At 44.2% G+C, this 22,608-nt stretch overlaps 1 protein-coding gene across 3 annotated transcripts in view; it reads left to right on the top strand.

Annotated features, from left to right (window-relative positions):
- Positions 1-22,608, top strand: part of LOC142068792 (coagulation factor V-like) — an 86,783-nt gene that overhangs the window by 13,072 nt on the left and 51,103 nt on the right. For 2 of the 3 annotated variants that reach the window (XM_075118701.1, XM_075118699.1), the window contains 7 exons: positions 1,444-1,778; positions 12,131-12,222; positions 15,007-15,129; positions 17,436-17,648; positions 19,953-20,096; positions 20,660-20,881; positions 21,598-21,763. In XM_075118701.1, coding sequence (XP_074974802.1) covers positions 15,069-15,129; positions 17,436-17,648; positions 19,953-20,096; positions 20,660-20,881; positions 21,598-21,763 — 806 coding nt within the window. In that variant the 5' untranslated portion in view covers positions 1,444-1,778; positions 12,131-12,222; positions 15,007-15,068. Of the gene's footprint in view, positions 1-1,443; positions 1,779-8,640; positions 8,812-12,130; positions 12,223-15,006; positions 15,130-17,435; positions 17,649-19,952; positions 20,097-20,659; positions 20,882-21,597; positions 21,764-22,608 lie in introns of those variants that run through there. The other variant, XM_075118698.1, reaches the window with a different exon arrangement.

Genomic DNA, 22,608 nt, shown 5'->3' with positions numbered 1-22,608 from the left:
CCAGCATGTCTGCTTTTTCAGATATACCAAGTAGCCTCTCCCAGCTCACCCAACCCCACTCCCTTTTCTACGGTCTCTTCAGGTTTTATATCTCCTTTGATCCCAGTCTTAGCCCTTGGGAAGTGTAAACCATTCTGGCATAGATGGAGCCACACAGGTGGAACCTTCCCCCATTGATGGCCCAGCCATTGTTAGCTGCTTGAAGGTGTGTATCAGAGGCTGATTCAACTTTGTCATTGTTTTACCTTTTCTGCTCAGTTTTTTTAATAACCCTTTTATAGCCTCCTTTGACTTAACTCTTGGCATTCAGTCAGCAACAAAACATGTAATAGGGAAAGTGAGGCACACTATTCATGAATAATACTACAGTCATTTCCCCCATTCATCAGTCTTTAGGGTTATCCTCCATATTTTAGAGATGCGGAAACTGAAGTAATGAGAGGTTAAGTGACTTGTCCAAGGTCACACACAAAATCTGTGGCAGAGCCAGAATAGGTTCCCAATCTCCTGAGTCCTAATCCAGTGCTTTACCCACAAGACCATCCTTCCCTTCTGCTTGTTTAGTATATTAAAAATAAGTCATTAAAAGGGTAGAAATAAGAGCTGGCAGGAAAAATACTGCTTCTACTCTGTTTGCTATATCTATTGTACCTGCTATCTGTCTACCATCTTTTCACCCACATCTATACTAACTAAGCACTGAACACAGTAATACAGATCCACGTGGCATAATCCGTACAGGACTTCATAGTTGATTCTGCTCCTTGTGTCTCCTAAGTTTGCATAAGTAGTTGTCTTTGGTAGGAGGGATTTGAATGGTGTTTAAAGGAATACTGGCAAGAAGGAAGAGTGATTAAAACACATTAGAGACCCTACTGTGTTATAATCATGTCTGGGAACAGGCAGTCTTAAGCCCTCTCTGCTGGGAGAGTAAGACTGTGATGGGGAAACCAACAAATGCACACAATAGCAACACAAAGCTTTCTCTCATAGATGTGACTGTGTGTCAGCCCTACTCTGAGATGTAGGTGCATCTAATGAATGATGCTTTGTGCTAAATATCAGTGACCTGCATTTCACATGCAGGGCAGCAGGTTCTTTCCTGCCCTTCCCATCCCACATGTGAATGGTGCGGGATGTAGGGCTGCCACTATTTAAAGTTAGTCAAATGAGACAAAGGTCATGACATTGCATCAGTGCCTTGCAACAAAACTTCTGATGCTCTGTCAAACATAAAGTGACAGACATCCCAGGCAAAGATCGTACCTTGACACTAGGAGACAGACCCATGTCTGCTTGTTTCCTGTTCCTGGGGACAAGGCTGTATGTTAGGCAGGTGGCGTTCTCTCCAAAATAGAGGTGGTACCATGATACCTGCAAGCCCCTAGGACACAAGCCAAGCTGATACACAGACCAACATGGCATATTGTTTGTTTATTTCAGGTCACTCCTTAAATTCTTCTTGTGAGCCGATTTCGCGTTAGGGAAAGATGCTGGATTGAGACAGGTGGACAGTGTGCTGTTTTCCTGGAGAGAAGATGGGAGATGTCACTCTAAGACTGGATAGGTTTCTGAAGTTGGTGGGCAAAAATCCACTGGTCATGGTGCATATCTGCACTAACACCACCGCTTCACATGATACCTCACAGATTATAGAGGACTTCGGGGAACTCGAAAGCGTGCTGAAGGAGAGGAATGTCAGAGTGATCTTCTCTGAAGTCCTTCCTGTCCCAGGAGCAAAGGAAGACAGAAGACACTGGAAGTGAGCTGTTGGCTAGGTAAATTAGTGGAGGGTTTTAGTTTGTGGAAAATTGGTCCACCTTCTATGTAAGGAGGTGGCTGTACAATTTGAATGGCCTCCATTTCAGTAGAAGGGGACCTAATCTCCTCAGCGGGAGGCTAGCTACAGAAGTTAAGGAGGGGATTTAAACTAATAACAAACGGGGAAGATAAAAAGAGGGAAGATAATGAGCACTCAGAACAAAATTGGGATGTTTGGGGTGGGGGGAAGTAATCAAGGGACGTGAAGAGAAGAAATTCTGTAATGGCCTATACACCAATGCTAGGAGCCTGAGTAATAAACAAGAAAAATTGGCATTGCTGCATTTATGAGCAGAAAATTTGATCTGGTTAGTATGTATTAAACTTGGTGGGGTGAGTCACACCATTGGAATATTAAAATTAATGGTTATAATGTATTTAGGAAGGATTAAGTGGGCAAAACGGGGGAGAGAGTGGCATTCTGTCAAAAATGGCATTACCTCTTTGAGTCACTAACAGTTTGGAAGCAAATTATCTTGAATGCTTATGGATCGATAGTCTAACCGACAAAGCTGAAGATGGGGTATTAACTGATGTCTGCTACAGACCATGAAATCACATTAGAGAACAGGATGACTGTGACGGGTTGGATCACAGAAACCCCTTTGGGACTGCCAACTGTTGTGCTGAGACTACCTCTGAGCCCCTTTTCCCTGGCAGCTTGGGACCTCAGTGCCCTGCCTGAATGGAGCCAGACACGCTCGCCTGCTGCAAACACAGACCCAGGTCTGAACCACGTCCCCCAAAAGCTGCAGGCTTAACTGAAAATAGCTTAAGAAGTGCACCTGTCTCCAGCACTCAGATGCCCAGCTCCCAGTGCGGTCCAAACCCCAAATAAATCCGTTTTACCTTGTATAAAGCTTATACAGGATAAACTCATAAATTGTTCGCCCTCTATTACGCTGATAGAGAGGTATGCACAGCTGTTTGCCACCCCCTGCCCCAGGTATTAATACATATTCTGGGTTAATTAATAAATAAAAAGTGATTTTATTAAATACAAAAAGTAGGATTTAAGTGGTTTCAAGTAATGGCAGACAGAACAATGTAAGGTTTCAGAGTAGCAGCCGTGTTAGTCTGTATCCGCAAAAAGAAAAGGAGTACTTGTGGCACCTTAGAGACTAAGCAATTTATTTGAGCATAAGCTTTCGTGAGCAATAGCTCACTTCATCGGATGCATTCAGTGGAAAATACAGTGGGGAGATTTATATGCATAGAGAACATGAAACAATGCGTGTTATCATCCACACTGTAACCAGAGTGATCACTTAAGGTGAGCTATTACCAGCAGGAGAGCGGGGTGGGGGAAGGGGGGAACCTTTTGTAGTGATAATCAAGGTGGGCCATTTCCAGCAGTTGACAAGAAGTCTCTATTCAAGCCTAAGTTAATTGTATCCAATTTGCAAATTAATTCCAATTCAGCAGTCTCTCGTTGGAGTCTGTTTTTGAAGTTTTTTTGTTGAAGTATTGCCACTTTTAGGTCTGTAATCGAGTGACCAGAAAGATTGAAGTGTTCTCCAACTGGTTTTTGAATGTTATAATTCTTGAGACTGAGAGTGGATGGGTCATTACACAAAGTAAAACTATTTCCCCATCTTTATCCCCCCCCACCTGTTCCTCAGACGTTCTTGTCAACTGCTGGAAATGGCCCACCTTGATTATCACTACAAAAGTCAGTCTCCCCTCTCCCTCCCCCCCCCCGCCCCCCCCCCCCCCGTCTCCTCCTGGTAATAGCTCACCTTAAGTGATCACTCTGGTTACAGTGTGTATGGTAACACCCATTGTGTCATGTTCTCTATGTATATAAAACTCCCCACTGTATTTTCCACAGAATACATCCGATGAAGTGAGCTGTAGCTCACGAAAGCTTATGCTCAAATACATTTGTTAGACTCTAAGGTGACACAAGTACTCCTTTTCTTAGAACAAAGTAAATTATTAAACCAAATAAAATAAAACATGCAAGTCTATGCCTAATACAGTAAGTGATTACAGATAAAATCTCACCCTCAGAGATGTTCTAAAAAGTTTTTTTCAGACTAGCCGCCTCCTAGTCTGAGTCCAGCAATCACTCACACCCCTGTAGCTTTCAGAGTAACAGCCATGTTAGTCTGTATTCGCAAAAAAATAAATTGGTTAGTCTCTAAGGTGCCACAAGTACCCCTGTAGCTATTGTCCTTTGTTCCAGTTTCTTTCAGGCATCTCCCTGGGGTGGAGAGGCTATCTTTTGTGTCACCTGAAGACAAAATGGTGGGGTCTCCCAGGGGCTTTAATAGATTTTCTCTTATGGATGGAGACCCCCTCTTCTCTCCTATCCAGAATCCAGCTCCAAGATGGAGTTTTGGAGTCACATGGGCATGCATGACTCCGTTTCTTACCAGCCAGGCCACATTCCTAGGGAAGCTCAGATGTGGATTGGCATCTCCAAGTTCATTGTTAGCTTAAGTGTTTCTTGATTGGGCACTTACTGAGATAGTCTTTTCTCAGGAAGCTGGCCAACTGCTTCACTGAGGCTGCTTAAAATTAAACAAGAACATAGCCAATATTCAAAACTTCAAATACAAAAATGATACAGGTATACAAATAGGATCAATATATCCAGTAGATCATAACCTTTGCAGAGATGTGTTACATGGCATATCTAGCATGAAACATATTCCAGTTATGTCATATTTACTTTCATAGGCATATTTCCATAAAGCATTATGGGGTGCAACATCACAATGACCACCTATCTATAATGTGAAGGGAAAAACGCTGTGTGCTCATAAAGGACTTCAGCTTGAGTGACATACACTGGAGATCTCATGTTCCCCTAAATGAGGAGGAGCAACCGTGTTAGTCTGTATTTGCAAAAAAAAAAAAAAAAAGTACTTATGGCACCTTAGAGACTAACCAATTTATTTGAGCACAAGCTTTCGTGAGCTACAGCTCCCTTCATCTTAACCAACAGAGAGGAATTGATCACAGAACTAAAAATTGCTGTTCGCTTACAGGAGCGGATTTACCCTGAAACATGCCATGCCGTGGCACAGGGCCCCCAACGACTGGGGGCCCCAAAACATAGGCATGGTGACTAGAGGTACGGGGGTGCTGCAGTACCCCCATGTTTTTTGCAGGGCTCCGCTTCTGCCTGAGTTCCTGGCTGCCACCCCACGCCCAAGGTTCTGCGGGCTCTGCCGCCCTGCGCCACTGATGTTAAAACATATTGTTAGGAGCACAGAGCCACCCAGGTTCCTGGGGAGACAGGGAGGTGTCTGAGCTGAGCCACTGGGGCTGCAGCACAGCCGTGGCGGCTAAGGGGGATCGCAGCCGCCCGCTTTGCAAGGACCTAGCGGCCAGGGGAGGCGAGCAGAGATCAGCGCATGGAGGCAGCGGGGTGCTGAGGCGGCTGCCGACGGAGCTGTGCCCTCCGCCCCCTTCAGGTGGGTGTTCAGCCCCCATGGGTTTCTGCCCACTTCTCCAGGCCAGCCAGCATGGGTCTGCCGGGGCACCCGAAGCTGTCCTCGGCCATGAAGATCTTGGTGTCTCCTTTCCTCCACAGCCCCATGGCAGTTCTGCTCGTACGCTGCCTCTGGGGTACCCTAGGGTCCCGGCGGGCGCCCTGCGCCCAGGGCTCTGCGGGCTCCATTGCTGCCCCACTGACCAGCCAGGAGAAGTGGGCAGAGACCCACTTGGGCTGAACACCCACCTGAAGGGGGGGGCTTGGCTCCATTGGCGGCCACCTGAGCACACTGCTGCCTCCACACGCTCACCTCCGGTGAGTCCTTGCAATGCAGGCTGCTGCGATCCGCCTTAGCCGCTGTAGCCCCCGTGGCCGGGCTCGGGCACCTCCCTGTCTCCCCAGGGGACCGGGCAGTTCTGTGCTCCTAACACTATGTTTTAACATAAATGGTGCAGGTCAGCAGTGGAGCCCCGCTTAAAATGTGGGGGCACTGCAGCACCCCCTGCACCCAGGGCTGCTGATGGGGGGGGGGGGAAGAAGCAGCTGCCGGGGGCCCTGGCAATTTTAAAAGGGCTCAGGGCTCCCAGCCGCCACTACCGGGGTGGGGGCCTCAAAAATAAAGCTGCGCACAGGGCCCCACTAACTCTAAATCCCCCACTGTTTGTTTAGGTGCAAGACTACGCTGGTTAGACAGCTGCCTGGCTGTGAGAGACGAAGTAAAAGCAGCAGTAAAATTTTATATATAAATTATATTAGTTGCTATCAACTTCCCCTTTTTTCCATTTGTTCTAATGACAAATGGGGAAAAAGGAGAAGTTAATAGAAATTAACATAAATCACAAGATAGTAACGGTAGAAACTTAAGAAAAGAAGCAAAAGGACACAAAGAAAAATTTTCTTGTCCTTATTTCTGCTTGCCATAAAAATTTTTAAATATATTAGGAACAAAAGGAATCCTACAATGGTAACTGGTCCATTACTAGAGGAAATAGTGGAATTGTCAATAATAACACAGAAAAGGCAGATGTGTGTTTGATAAATATTTCTGATCTATGTTTGGAGGAAAAAGCAAGACAGTAGTTTCATCTCATATGATTATGATGAAATACTTTCCATTCCAACAGTAACTAAGGAGGATGTTAAACAACAGCTACTAAAGTTAGACATTTTTAAATCAGCAGGTCTGGATAATTTTCATCCAAGAATCTTCAGAGCTGGCTGGGGGGCTCTCTGGCCCCTGCTATTGATTTTGAATAAGTCTTGGAACACTAGGGAAGTTCCAGAAGACTGGAAGAAAATTAATGTTATGCCAGTACTTAAAAAAAAATAAATGGGAGGACCAAGTAATTATAGGCCTGTCCGTCTGAGGTGGATCCCGAGCAAAATAATAGAACGGCTGATGTGGGACTTGATGATGAAAGACGTAATGAGGGATAATGTAATTAATGAGAATCAACATGGGTTTATAGGGTGACAAAATCTGTTTTCTAACTGGATATCTTTTTGGATGAGATTACAAGTTTAGCTAAAAGTAATAGTGTCAATGTAACATACTTAGACTTCTGTAGGGCACTTGACATGGTATTTTAATTTGTCAAGAAATTAGAATGACACAAAATGAATATGCCACACATTACATGGGTAAAAACATAGCTAACTAATACATTTACAATTTCATTTTGAGAGCTGAGGAATCATCATCCAGTGGGTGTGTTTCTGGTGGAATCCCACAGGGATCGATTCTTCTATGTTGTTTAACATTTTTGTCAATGATCTGGAAGAAACTATGCGGGGAACAAAAATTTGATAACAGAGTATTCTTCAGTCTAACAGACAAAGGTATAACAAATGCTATAGGTACCTACACGGAGAAGAGATTTCTGAACATAGACTGCTCTTTAATCTACCAGAAAAAAGGCATTACAAAATCCAATGGCTGGAAGTTGAAGCTAGACATTTTTAGACTGAAAACAAGATGCACATTTTAAGTGAAGGTAATTAACCATAGGAACAATTTACTAGAGATGTGGTGGATTCTCTGTCACTGGAAATCCTTAAATCAGGATTGCATGTTTTTCTAAAAGATGTGCTCTCATTCAATCACAGTTATTAGACTTGAAGCAGGAGTTAATTCAGGCAAGTCCTATGGCCTGTGTCTTATAGGCAGTCAGACTGGATAATGATAATGGTGCCTTCTGACTTTAAAATCTATGCATCTGTGAGAGCCAGAGACTAGAACAGTACAGCATGGACAAATGCCCTGTAAATGTATCCCAGAGCTAGAGTTGGGGGTTGGTTACATCCAAAATTAATTGGGTGAAATTGCCAACATGTTTTTGGTTCAAAGTGTTTTAAATTGAACCTAGTTTTCTTTGTTAGATTTTTTTTTTTTTTACTTTTTTGTAGTTTCATTATTTTTTTTTGTTTAAATTTTTAGCAAAGACACTGTCAAAAAGATCACTGGAACTTTGCATTTACCTAAATCAGCTATTTTTCTTTTACCAAAAAAAACCTGACAATGGGAGAAAACCAAAAAAAGTTAATATCCATTTTGATAATGTTTCTGATTTGTTTTTTATGTAAAAAAAAAAAATCAACAAATTATCCAAAAAGGCTTGAAAATGTTGATGTCAAATTTCAACAATGTCAACAAATTTTCACTCAAGAAAATCATTTTAGAGACTTTTTTTTTATAAGTCTCTGGAGCCTGTCAGTCCCCAGGCCCTGAACTATTTCTTGCTCTTTATCACCCAGCATGCCAGGTTTTCAGAATGCAGGATCCTTCCCCCTCAAAATTGGAATAATCCCTGAAATCCAAGGATATGTGACAGGTTTCAGAGTAGCAGCCGTGTTAGTCTGTATTCGCAAAAAGAAAAGGAGGACTTGTGGCACCTTAGAGACTAACCAATTTATCTGAGCATGAGCTTTCGTGAGCTACGGCTCACTTCATCGGATATGTGGCATCTCTAGCCAGGTCCCTGCCCCCAGTGCTAGCACTGCCCCTACGCTTCATCACCCTGCAACTCAGCCACATAAACAGTTTTTATTTGGGCCGCTGCCCCTAATACCGTACTGCCCTAGTAGGCAACGACCCAGCCAACCAACTCTGCCTTATGTGGTTGAGGCTGCTTGTCCTCTGTGCTTGGCACACAGCAGGGAAGATGTGGGGGAGGGAGGGAAAGGCAGCCTGAGCAGCTGTTTATCTCCCCTCTGATTCCTGTCAGCAGCAGGAGGAGGTGAAGAGCAATGACCTGGGTGTCACTAACACCACCCCCCCTTCTTGCATCACGAACCACAGTGAAAGCATTTCCCCAGCAGTAGCAGCAAAAGCAGCAGCCACTGCCTCATGTGTCTTCCAGTGTGACATCAGCAGGAGCTTGCACCATGGGGCTCTCCTGCACGCACCTCCTTCTCTTGATGCTGCTTGGTTTGTGGTGGCCAGGTTTGGCGTGGCATCGGGTGGGAGCAGCTCGGGTCCGGGAGCATTACATAGCTGCAGAGACCACCAGCTGGAGCTACAGACCCCAGTCCAAAGAACAGTCCAGGTAAGAGTAGGAAGATGTGGAGGCAACCAGCTCCCTCCTGGGCTGAAAGGGACTTGAGTCTCCTGAGGAGTTTGTGCAGAGCTGGGCTTAGGGCCTGATCCAGCCTATGGAAGTCGATAAGAGTCTTTGCATTGATTCCAGTTGGATGAAGCCCTTAATTCAGTTCAATGCTATCAGCTGTTTTATTCACACCATGTGATTTTTTTTGGAGCCGTTATTATTGATGCCATTTTGACAAAGGCAAACTTGGACTCAGTCCCATGTCCTCTGTGCCCCCCAAACTGTCACTGGGGTCAATCCTACATTGAGAATTTTTGCATGAGTCTCGGGAGATTCTGCAGCTAGGTGAAAACATCAGAATCTCAGCTTTCATTTCAACAGTAAAAAAAAGTTTCTGGCCCTCACAGTTGTGTAGAAAAGCTCAAAAGCCACAAGGCAAATAAAAAAACTCTCAACATTATTATCTGTTTAAAATCTCATCATTTGGGGGGAAATTTGAAGTTTTTTATTTGCTTTTTGGTCACATGTCACATTTTCCAAGTTTTCTCTGCAACCACTAAAAATGTACTGTTTTGGGGGGGTTAATTATTTTTTATTTTTTTAAAAAACTGAGATTCTCATGCAAACTTTTGATTCAAGTGACTGGGGCTTTAAGAAAAAACATCAAATGTCGCAGAACTAACCAAAAAAATCACCAGAGTTGGCAAAATTACATCTATTTTTAAATAAGAAAAGATCCCTTACAAAAAGCACCATAGATTTTTTAAAAATGTAAATGAATAATCTAGTTTACTTTCTTTATGGTTGCTTACTAAGTACATTTCTTCAGCTGAGGTGATGAATACACAACAGTCAGTTTCACCATGTTCATGCTTTCTGCTCAGTTTCACTTTCAGGTTCCCATGGCAACACTGACAAATTTTTTGGGATTAGTATTTTTTTTTTGTGGTTAAAAACCCCCCCAATAAGTACCAAAAGGTAAATGACTTACAGCTGATATACGCTGCTGAATACTGCAGGCTTCATGGGATCTCCAACAGAATTATGCAATTTTACAACTCTTCAAAGCTGCAAGAACAGACCATACAAAACCAGACAGTACTATATAGGTGTAACACAGTAGGGTAGAGGTTACAGTAATAATATAAAGAACAGGAGTACTTGTGGCACCTTAGAGACTAACCAATTTCATGGGCTTATGCTCTAATAAATTGGTTAGTCTCTAAGGTGCCACAAGTCGTCCTGTTCTTTTTTGCGGATACAGCCTAACACAGCTGCTACTCTGAAACCAGTAATAATATAGGAGACCTACATGAATAGGGAGAGGAGGGAAGGACCCAGGAGGGAAAAGGTGGAGGGGTTAGGTGGCATGGAAGTCGGACATTCTTTGATCCGTTTGAATGTTTTTTATTCAAATGTGTCTCGAAAGGGGGCCCAAAACTTCTCTGAATGCATTTAATTGATCTCTAAAGTGATTACCTATTCTTTTATTGGCTGCTAACTCAGAAAGAAGTTGGCCCAGTAAAAGATGTTACCTCACCCACCTTGTCTTGCTCATATCCTGGGACCAACACAGCTACGCCAACACTAAAAACAACTCAGGTCTCAATAGGACTGCTCTATTTTGGTCAATTTTTTACAAACAAAATCTCATGTTTTTGAACATTTGAGGCTGGCAGTGCTGTATATGATATGACCAGGTGTAATTTTTCAGTGCACCCTGCCCTCCAAACATACACCGTTTGGGCTTGCCTTCATACGTCCATGATGTTTCCAAGCTGCTCTTTGGTTTCTTTTGTGCTACGTGTATGTCTCCCACTCATCGCTGTGTATAGAAACCAAGCTGGCTAGAGGTTTGGCTCTGTTTACACACACTGGCTGGTCAAAGATTATTTCTGGCTGTACGTTATTGCTCATCCTGGCAGAAACGTTTGATTTTTGAAATTTCAATTCAAGATTTTCATGAAAAAATGTCAGGTTTTTCTAATGATTCTCTTCCTTTTGTCATAACTTCCTTCTTCCTACGCCCCAGGGTCGGTCAGGCAAGTTCCATCAAACATCATAACATGAGGTCACATATCACCTTTGTGAGGACAAACTCTTGCAGGGAAAAACTCAGCAGTGAGCTCTATAGAGCAGAGCCTTCTCTTGCTGAAGTCAATGACAGGGTCCCCAGTTCTGCTCCCCATGGAGTAGACACCTATGGCGTTTCTGCCCGATTCTTTGCTTGCGGGAGAGTGATTTCGGGTAATCCACAGCCTTGCAGGGCAGCAGATCTGCTCTGAACTCAGAGGCTGGATCCTGAGCCATCACCATGGGCTGACCTCCCCTTCATCCACCTGCCCTGCCTCCCTGTCTGTGTACTGTCATCAACTTCCCCCTACGAAGCCTGTGCCTTACATTCCTGAAAGGAAGGTAGGAGACTTTGAGAGGGAGTTGTTGCTGAACGCCCCCTGCAGTAGTTACCAAGAAATCTACCAATCAGCTAGGGATGCATGACACAAAATGTAGCGGCTCTGCCCCTCCAACCTTCATTTCAGCTCAACACCCATCATCCAAGAGCCATGTGCGCTCTTTCTCTTGCCTGCTTGGGTTCCTTCTACAGCACAGGGCATGGGATCCATTTGTGCATATACTTTTATGCATCAAAAGGTAAAGACAGTTGCCACATTTCCCAAGAAGCAATTTCCTGAATGGCTTTGATCCCTGGGCTGCCTTATAAGAGGCCAGTTTGCTCTTTCAAAGGGGAACGAATCACATTTTCTTTTTTACCTAAAAGTCACAGCAGTTACAGATAATTGCCACACTGAATGATTGTGCTGAGATCATTGCAGGTGATGTTGAAAATGAAGCACAGGGATGGGGGATCCAGGTTCTGCTCCCATCTCTACAGTACACTTCCTTTGTGACCTTGGCCAGGTCACTTCAGCTCTCTGGATTCCTATTCCCCCAACTGTGAAATAAGGAAACTAATACCAACCTCACAGTAGAGCCGAAAGGAGCCACAGCATAGCAAAACGTGGTTTGTTACGTTATTAAACTCTATCACAATAGTGTCCAGAAGCCCCACCTGCGACTGGGGCTCCATTGTGCTAAGTGCTGAATGAACATGTACTAAGAGACTCCCTGTCCCCAAGAGCTTGCACTCTAAATGGACACAATGGGAGGGGAAACAGATGAAATGAGTTACCCAAGTGACAGAGCCAAGAATCGAAGCCAGGTCTCCAGTGGCCCGGTCTCCTGCCCGCTCCACTGGACCACACTGAATAGCTAAGGAGCTTTACCTTTAATTTATTTTTTTTAATACTTCCTATTGCAGATTAGAAAATTCAGAGCCTGTGTTTAAGAAAATTGCCTATAGAGAGTATGAAGCAGATTTTAAGAAAGCAAAACCAACAGATACTTTCTCAGGTAAGCAGAAAATAACTTTCAAAGCCAATGTCTTCTATGGGCAGGAAAACGTACCTGTATTTGTATAACCACGGCTAGCATATACTGCAAGCCAAGCAAATATATAGAGAATTTAGGTGGCTCTTCTCTATAGCCCAGGAGCCAAAAGCCCAATCCCTTAAAAATATTGGCCTCTGTTATCAGTATTGATTAAACTGGAGAGGGTTCAAAGAAGAGCTACAAGAATGATTACAGGGTTAGACAACATGCTGTATAGTGATTGAGGTCTCAGAGTCTATCTATTTAGCGTAACAAAGAGAAGGCTAAGGTGGTGACTTGATTACAGTTTATAAGTATCTACGTGGGGTGCAAATATTTAATAATGGGCTCTTCAATCTAGCAGAGAAAGGTATAACAGGATCCAGTGACTGGAAGTTGGAGCTAGACAAATTCAGACTAGAAATAAGGTGTAAATTTTTGACAGTGAGAGTAAGTAACCATTGAAACAATTTACCAAGAGTTGTGCTGGATTCTCCATCACTGGCTATTTTTAAATCAAGATTCAGAGCTTTTCTAAAAGATCTGCTCTAGGAATTATTTTGGAGACGTTCTATGGCCTCTTATACAAGAGGTCAGCCTAGATCAGAGGTTCTCAAACTGTGGCTTGGGACCACAAAGTGGGTCATGACAATATTCCCTCTAATTTTTGACAGGCCCTGTGTGTGCAAAAAATTACTTCTGTGCAATTTTTGACAGGCTGTGTGCGCAAAAAATTTCTTCTGTGCAAATATTTGTGCTTCTGTGCAAATTTTTGTGCATGCCGTGTTTTGCTGTGTGCGCAGGGTTTAGGATCTGTGTGCGCGTGCAAACATTGCATGTTTCTAATATATTGTTATGATTATACTGTTGCAGAATGATCCCTTCTGTGGGATCATTCGTGCTCCTGGAACATCATCTGTGTGATGGGTCTGTATGCGGTGCCGTTGCTGGCCATACAGGCGTACACTACTGCAGCATTTGCAGAATATGTGGGCACCCATTTCTGGAAGCCAGTTTGTGTATTTCCAGAACTTGAAAAATGTGGGTGTTGCTCCCTTCCACTGCTATCAATCTCCCACACATGTAGCGCTGTGCAAAACAGTCACACTGATCACACTCAATCCTCCAACCCCAGGCTCTGTTTGACACCATTTGCCATCCTCTGCCTGGGCTCATGGTGGATCAGTGCACAGCTGCAGAGGCTCTCCCCTTAGTACTCCCCATGATGGATTCCACCACTCCTGTACTCAAACCCACCCTCTCCCTACACTCCACTCCAAGGTTTAGTTGAACAGGAGGCATGTGATAATTGTGAAGCAGATAACACACTCTCACGCTCTGCACAGAGCCTAACACAATTGCTCTTTTACTTAATCACATAAAGCACAAGACAATACAGATGATATAGAACACAAGAACCATCCTCAGCGCAATGTGCCTTGCTAGCTCACTCTTCCCTTGGGAGTCCTTGGAGGGACACCTGTGTCCAGGAAGGTAGGCAGGCAGGGTTTCCCCTGCCTCATGCAGGCTGTTACATGTTGGGTGGCTTATCCCACATGGAGTTTCCTTCCCCCAGCCTGTGACCTTGCTCTCTCCTGCACAGTGCTTCCCCTTCCTGTGTGGTGGCTGCATTGATATGCCCCTTTCCAATACTTGGCTTCCTTTGTTCTATCTTTTGGTAACTTTTCATTGTTCCATAAAAGCCCTCCCCTCAGATAGGATGGGTAAAACTGGCTTTTCCCTATGATGCAGTCACTGGGTGGAGTGAGGTGCTACTCATTGACAGGTGCTATGTATTTACAGGTAAATGTCTAGTTAAATAAAAAGAAACCACCTTTGCAAGGGTTTGCTCCATTTGTGCATCAATGTCAATGGAAAAAATCCTTTTGACTGCAGTGGAAGATGCCTCAGGCCATCGCTACAATACCTTTCTTACCAACCCCTTTTCCTCAGCATGCGTTCTGTGACTAAAGGAGCTTTTCTTCCCTGATTGTGAGTATATCTACACTGCACTGGGAAGTGTGATACCAGCGCAGGTATGCATACCCACACTAGCTTAAATGTAGCTAACGTGGCTAAAAGTAGCAAAGAAGATGCAGGAGCATGGGCTTCAGTGTGGGCTCCTCCTAGGTATGTACTGACATTGTTAGCCTGCACCTGGGTCTGCGCTATTGCGTCTTTTCTGCTACTCTTAGCCGTGCTATCTAGATTAAAGCCGCTTGGCAAGGCATTCCCATGCTAGCAACTGCATGTCCCACTGAAGTGGAGGCATACTTTGTGTTGTGGAGGCTGTTGCTCTGGATGTTGCATTAAACACTCCCTAAGACTTCTGTCTGCTTTCCTAAAACTCTGGTAGTACCGGTGACTAATTTGTAAAGGGAGAAATCCTCTCCCCAACTTTTAAGCTGTCTGTTCACTAAACTTTCCATCTCTAGGAAACAGCCTTCTCTGTTCATGTGCAGAATTTTCCGATGATTTTCAGTGTCCTTTGCTGAATATATAATTCACAACCTCATTTACATTGGGCAACATCTTGTTAGATCCTTGTTTGCCTTTCCACCATCCAGGTATTTCACAGCTAAATCACTGGATAGCATTAATCCTCATTGCACTGGCATTAAATCCTCTGCCTTTATTTTGTGCAACTTGTCCTTTAACAGGAGTTCACTTTCCCACTCAGGAGAAGGTACCTCTCTCCCTTTCACTAAGATGCACCATTTGATACTCATTATCTCTTTTTTTCTTTTTTATGCTGAATTTCTGCAGGACTTCTGGGACCAACTCTGCATGCTGAAGTGGGAGACACTTTAGTAGTTCACTTTAAGAACATGGCCAACAAACCACTGAGCATTCACCCACAAGGCATCGCTTACAACAAACTATCAGAAGGTATGTGCTGTAAAATGCCATCTATTCTTTTTTTCTACTCAAGACTATATAATCTTAGATAGAGAAGGGCCGAAAACCAAGTCCAGGGTATGGACACCATCGACCTTTGATGTCAGGTCGTAATTTGGGCAGCAAGCAGGATGTAATTTGGTCCCCAAGAAAACATGGGCTCCAAGACTACCTAGGGACATGAGGGGAATGCCTAGTGTAGGTAAGACAGTCTGTGTATAGGTCTCTTATTTTCAGTCCATCTCTCTGAGTGCTGTGTGCCTTTTGGCAAACAAATCATACTTTTGTTTTGAAGAGGCTGCTTCTGTGTCACTGCGTACTACCACTGACCACAGGCTCCCCAGGAGAACCTCTTGCAGGTGCTAAGCTGTTGGGTCTGCTCAATATCATGGTTGGCAACCAGGGAGGTATGACCCAGAGACCAAGTCAGGGAGTGGTTGGATCAGGGGATCTCACCCCAAAAAGAAGTGGAGGCACAGCCCTGCCACTTGAAAGGGATGCAGTCGGGGGACTGGAACAGGGTCTCAGAAGGGGTGGCCTACCCAGGGACTATGACAAAGGGTACTTGGTATCTCCCAGGAGGAGCTCAGCTTCTTGCAAGATCTGGCCTTTGGCTGTCAGTTGTTAGAGGCATGGTACTAATATATCCTGCTGGTTGTCTAGAATGCCATAGAGACCAAATCAAACTTGAGTAAAGCTATCAGTTTAAAACAGTGCCACTCTATCCTGCCAAATGATTTACCAACATCCATTAATAAAATTAAGGATGGAATCCAATTTGATGTTAACTTCTTCTAACTGGCGCTCAATCAGCTAGATTGCATAGAGCTGCAAGTGCAACAAGGGGGTAGAAAATAGAGTGGAGAGGGAGGAAATGCTCAGAAAATCCCCCAAAGACTGATGACCTGTGACCTTTGAATCTAGTCTGTGGCTGTTTATGCACTAAATGAACTGCACAACATTGTCCTGCCTCCTCACACGCTGTTTACTGCAAACAGCTACAGTTTTCAGAAAGAACCTTACCCTAAAGATTGGGAACTATCCTCCCATACAGTAAAGATTGGGAACTATCCTCCCATACAGTAAATGTTTAAATGTGTGTGTTAAAGAAAATGTCTTTATATTCTTTCAGTTCCAAGGCTTTAGAGTTCAAGGTATTTGCCACCATTGGTAATGGGTTCGTTATTACTGAATATGCGCCCAATTTGCACTTTGTGTCTCATTTTCACCAGTGCAAAGTGAATGTAAAGCACTTCCATGTCAGAATGGTAGCATTTTACACTCCCTTTGCACTGGTTTCAGTGACTGCACGTGGGCTGTCAGCTTGCAAATATTTAATTGCATTAGGGTTGATGATGTCATAGGTGGTTGAAATGTTTTGAATCTCGAAACAATATCTGGAAAAATGTTCTCCCTTTTCAGCAACTCTCGAGGGGGTTGGGATTTTTTCAGATGTTGAAATTTCAAACTGTGTGAATACATTTTTTGCAAAAACGTCCAAGATTTCCCAGCCCACCCTTCCTCCACCCCACCCCCCAGTTCTAGATGATCTTGTTCCTTGCTATTAATCAGTTTGTCGGGAGAGCTCTCTGAGGTTTTCTTTAATGCCTTGTTCGTATGGTGAGCCCAAGAGGAGTTTTGCTCTCAGCTGAGTGGGAGCAGAGTCGAGCTCTGTGTTGAGGAACGATCACATGTCACTGAAAATCTCCGATTCTGTTTGATGATGGTTCAGGTTGATATTTCACTGATTTCTCATCTTATTTGCAGCTAGAATTTTGATAACCTCCAGGAAGCCTTCTTGTTAAGTGAACATATTTATTGGCTGTAGACAATGCAAACAAATTAAATACATAAATGCAATGTTATCACCATTCAGATTTGTAATGCACAAAAGTCGGAAGGCTGCAGTAGCTCCTACAGGGCCAGTGTTATGGAGGGAGGCTGGACCAGGATCAGTGGAGAGCTGGTGAATTGGGCAGCTAGTACCTTCTCAATCACTCCTGACTCCAACCATGGAGAGGCTGAGCAGTTGTACTATGCTCCCCCACCACATCAGCCTGGGTAAATGAAACCGACTACTGGTCTTGATTCTGCTCTCAGGGACACCAGTGAGAATCGGGAGTAACTCTGCTGAAGTGAATGGAGTTACACCATTGTAAAGCTGGTGCAGGTGAGAGAAGAATCAAGCTCTCTGTGTATGGGTGGCAATGGTAGTAAAAACCCTGTTCACACGTTCATCAGTCCCTCCCTCCCTCAATGCCACCTCTACCTCCCTCTCTCGACTTCTACCTATGCAGGTTCCCTGTATGCTGACCGAACATCTTCTTTTGAAAAACTGGACGATGCTGTGCCTCCAGGCCTGGTGTATAAATACACATGGGAGATCACTGCAGAAATTGGGCCTAAAGAAGCCGACCCTCCCTGTCTCACCTATATCTATTACTCACATGAGAACATGGTGGTGGACTTAAACTCTGGTCTGATTGGAGCATTGCTTATATGTAAAAAAGGTAACCAAAATGCTGTGGGTAGACAAAAGCTATAAAATGTCGGCTGGTCTACTGTTTCAGTGGCCTAGCACATTCTGATAGTGTTGCTTTCTGTTCTGGTAATGATAAAAACAAAAAAACATAAAAATCAAGCTTGAAGATTGTATCATAATGTGAGAAGGCATTTCATTTCCCTCTTCCCTTCTCGTGTTTCTGGGCAGGCAGTTTAGAGGAAACTGATTTTGTTTCCTCTGTCTTGATTTTAGGGCTCAAGGTTACAGTGTTCTGGACTAGCTGTAATGCACACTAGTTTCTGGAATAATTCTAATTGTAGGCAGGGCTGGTAACACCGCTTTATATTAAAGTTGCCTGACCTTTCCCATTTTGAGACCCCCAACTTCAGTTGCTTATAACTTTGTGAAACTTTAACTGTTCAGGCTGGAATTTACCATTCCAGGTGTCTGCCTCAGATGGAATTATTTTGGAAAGTTGTACCCAAAACTGTTCAACTGTTTCTGAGAAGGAGGCTAGGAAGAAACACTTTGTTTTGCACATATTAAAAAACCATTAAGACTGTTTTGTTGAGAAACTCTAGCATCCTCATGCTTTGGAGCAGGAATGTGAAATTTGGCAAAGGGGAGTGGCCTTTCTGTTAGGGATGCGCTTTTTCTGTTCACGTGAAAATCTGCAAAATTTGGCTGTGTTATAAGCCTTTGAAAAATTTCAGTTTGCACATGCTTAGTAGTGTCATGCTAGAGTTTAGTGGCTAAAATCTCCAAAGATTCTGTCTTCACTGAGCATGCTCCATCCCCTCATTGATAGTAACTGCTATTCTATATGATCTCAAACAGACATTAGATACTTGCAGCAGATCTGAGATGGACATGAATCGGTGATCTAAGGGAAAGTCTCCTTAGCTCCTTGTCAGTCCCCCGAGCCATCCATTCCACAGGATTATATGTTTTTCCTTTGCTAAAGGCTAGTATATGAGTTATTTAGTTTGGTTCTCTCCTTCCTTGAGAAAAGTTTGTTGTGTGGAATGACTTGGGTAGAGCACATTGATTAAATGGGTTTGTACATTTAGTCGTTCCCAAAACAAAACAAAACCCGGAGCCCACGATGTGATACACACAAATTCACCTCCGCACACAATGACTTCAAGAGGCTTCATGTGAGTGTGGGGTCTGCCCACTCACACTGCATTGTAGGATTGACACCATAGTCAATAATGTTCCTTTCAAGAATTTGGAATGTTAATGCTCTTGTATTATAAATTATCTATTATTATAGTCTCCTCCTCTCATCAGAGCTCTTTCCCCTTCGGTGTTTTATTGTGATCCTTGCTGGAAAGTTCTGATGATGTAGCTGATGTGACTGTGTATATGAATATTTTGAAAATATTTATTTTCCTTCCTTGTGTCAAGCTTCTCCAAAGTCATTTATATCTGTCTGAGTCCTGGGTGCAGCGCTTAATTTCTGCCAGGGCTGAGCCCCAGCACCTCTAGACTGAGCAGTTCATAGCCCCAGCACCTCAGGTCTTTCCGCATCACTTATGAAAGTAAAAAAATTGCTTGAGCCCCAGCACCTCTTTCATTACAAATTAAGCAGTGCCTGGGCGATACAAGTCAAATAAACAAGCAATATATTGAAAACAAGTTTGCATTTCTGATGTTTCTAATCTATCGGAAGAAACAGTGAGATGAAACTAGGTTTGGGTGGGATGGCAATACATATGTGTATACAATATAAATGCATCTCACCTCTAAGTCACCAGTCCTATTCACTTCTGTATAGGTTCTTATACTACACTCATCATTGCAGTATCTGCCCATGGCAGTAATGACCAAAAATCCTTACCATGTGAAGGGTACTTGCTTGTCTGTGTGAAATGATTTGGGGGTGTCAGTCCAGTACCAAGGGGGCAGCTGTTCATATTGAAAGAAACTCAGCTACACCTGGCATTAATCTGGTAGTCCCAGAAGAGAAGCCAAGGACTGAATTGGACCTCAAGACGAATTTCCTTTCTCACTGTCAGGGATGGTCTCTGTGGCACATTACCGGAGTAGTTTAGAGGGAGGATGCACTGATGCTCCCTCTGCTGAACCTGTTCTGTGGATGCTAGAGGCTTTCAGTCTCCAAAGCTGCCAATCCAGCACCTTTCCCCAGAACTAAATTCACCTCAAGCACATTTTGAAAAGTCGTCCTATGTGCCCAGGTGCAGCTGGCACGTGCGGAAAGCTCACGGAATAGATCTGGATGCCTTTTAGTTGATGTGAGCTGCTTTTATTTTTGCCTTTATCTGATACCTCTTGTTTCCTCCCACAGGAAGCCTGAAGGAAGATGGGACACAGAAGCTGTTTGACAAAGAATATGTGTTGATGTTTGCTGTGTTCGATGAAAGCAAAAGCTGGCAAAAATCAACCTCTCTCCTGTACACGATTAATGGTTACGCTAATGGGACGTTGCCAGGTACCGTACGTACTCGTGGTGTCCAGCCAGAGTCCACAAACTGTGTATTACTCCTCACTGCAGCATACACTAGAGGGCTGTAGAAAGCAAACAGAAGGAGTAGAGTGGCACAGACTCGTGTATAACCTTACGTTGAGCATCTGGTTCCACAAGGGAGCATGTGTGCGCTCCCAACCACTACCGCTTTCCCCTGCAGTCTGCCCTTGGTGCCAAGCGCACATGGCTTCCAAGGGCGTGGCTGTTTGTGCAGAGAGACAATTAAATCTCTTCCTGCCACCCACTGGATAAGGAGTGAGGTTTTTCAAAAGCACCTACGTGAGTTAGGCACTCAACTCCCATTGGCTTCAATGGGATTTAGACTCCTAATCCACTTAAGTACTTTTGAAAATCCCACCCATGGCCTATACAGTATCCATCCTAGACATGGCCATTGAGATATCAGAGAGACTTTATTAAAAGTGCAGAGTGGGTATTCACTTTTCACCTACCAGTGGGAATTAATGAACCATTCTGTGATTCTGGGATGATTCACCTGTGTTCTGAACCCTGCTGTTTTGTTTCAGACCTAGGAGCTTGCACATACGATAACATTAGCTGGCATTTGATAGGAATGAGCTCCAAACCAGAGATTTTCTCCATCCATTTCAATGGGCAAGTCCTGGAACAAAATCGTCGCAAGGTCTCGACCATCAGCCTTGTGGGAGGTGCATCGACCACAGCAAACATGACCGTGAGCCAGAAAGGAAGGTGGCTGATATCTTCTCTTGTCCAGAAGCATCTGCAAGGCAAGGGAACATCTGTTCAGGTGGCAGTTATACAGTTAGAGTGTCATTCTTGTCTCTTCCTCCTTATCTCCTAAAGTGCTGCTAAGTTTGTCAAATGTGGTGGCTAACGCATTTGGGATCATCCTAGGAAATCAGTGGAAACAGGGCATTTTGTTTAAATTAGGGTTGCAAGATGGGGCTCATTAGGATGACTGCTGCAAAGGGGTTAGAGGGCAACAATGAATATAACTTAGTTTTTAACTCTTTGGGAAGTGCTCAGATGAGCCTCATTATAAAAAAAATCCTGGAGATTGACCAGCTTTTTCAGGAGAAACAGAGAACTTTTGCAGTTCAGTAGGCAAAAAATCTTTTCTGCTCATCTTTAACAGTGGATGTTAGTTTCCCCCTGGAGTGAACAGATCTCTGTTATAATGGATCTGTGGATTCCCTCTTGTGAAAGGTTGGAGGGCTCATTTAACAGAAAAGGGGCAGTTCTTGCTGTCAGTTAGGCTGGTATTTTCAAGGGAGGCTATGCAAGTTAGTTGCTGAGCTCTCAGTGACTCCCACAAGCCCCTTTGAAAATACCACCCTTAATGCCTGAACTCTTCTTTTTTTTCAACCTGAATAGACTCAGGTCAATGAGTGAATGTTTTCATGCATCCTGAGCTGATGGGCTGTAGGAATGCTGTGTTCATAGGACTAACAGTAACCATTGTACTGTGTCTCTCTTCAACCAGCTGGAATGCACGGTTACCTCAACATAACAGAATGTGCGGGGAAAGACGTGTTCAAGAAGAAATTATCCTTTAAGGAATTGCGTATGATTAAGGACTGGGAATATTTCATTGCTGCGGAAGAAGTCACCTGGGATTATGCTCCAGAAATTCCAGAGACCATTGATAGGTAAAACGGTGAACTATACTGTGCTGATGAATGTTAACTTGAGGCGGCTTAGGAAATGCGCTATATAATGTAAAGTCCTAGCCCTTAAGAACTCCTTCTGCATATTTTTCACAGGAACTCAATCTTGTAGAAGAGGAGGAATATTAGAGGCAGGGTTGCATGGTATTTATGGAATGCACTATGTAGAAGTCCTAGTAAATGGCTTCTGAAGGTCTCTACCCGGCTGAATAAGTGAATGTGTCAGGCTCCAGGTTCTAGGTAGTCAAGCCTGGTGGTTAGAGCAGTAGTCGAAGCCGGACATAGAGTTGGGACAGGGCAGTGCTGAAACTAAGGTCCAGGGACAGGCGCTGGGTTAGAACCAAGGTCAGAGTCCATAGACGAGCCCAGTCAGGATCACAGTCAGATACCAGAAGCAGGCCAAAGGTTGAAGCCAGGTTGGAGACAGTCCAAGGGCCTGGGGTTCAGGAGGTGGGTACAGGGTTAGAGCAGGTCAGGAACATGTCTGGGGCAGAGTCAGAGTAGGGCACAGAGAAGATTGGAGCAGGCTCAGAGGTGAAAGTAAGCCGGTACACCCCGGTACAGCGTACCAGCAAGAGCCGGTGCACCATACTGGGGAAGCCCGGCTTCCCCAAGGGGCAATTTAAAGGGCCTGGGGCTTCCAGCAGTGGCTGGAGCCCCAGGCCCTTTAAATTGCCTCCAGAGGCCCGCTGCTGGAGCCCTGGTGGGAGAGGGGGGAAGAGGAGGAGGAAGAGAAGGAGAAGGAGGGGCGGGGCACTTCCTTTACAGGGTGGGCTGGAGCTGGCTCTGACCCCCTCAGCCCCACCCCTTCCACCCTAGGCCCCGCC

This window comes from Caretta caretta, chromosome 1, assembly GCF_965140235.1.
Source record: "Caretta caretta isolate rCarCar2 chromosome 1, rCarCar1.hap1, whole genome shotgun sequence".
NCBI lineage: Eukaryota > Metazoa > Chordata > Testudines > Cheloniidae > Caretta > Caretta caretta.
Note: the sequence above shows the minus strand (reverse complement) of the source record. Positions and strands in the feature narration are given on the sequence as shown.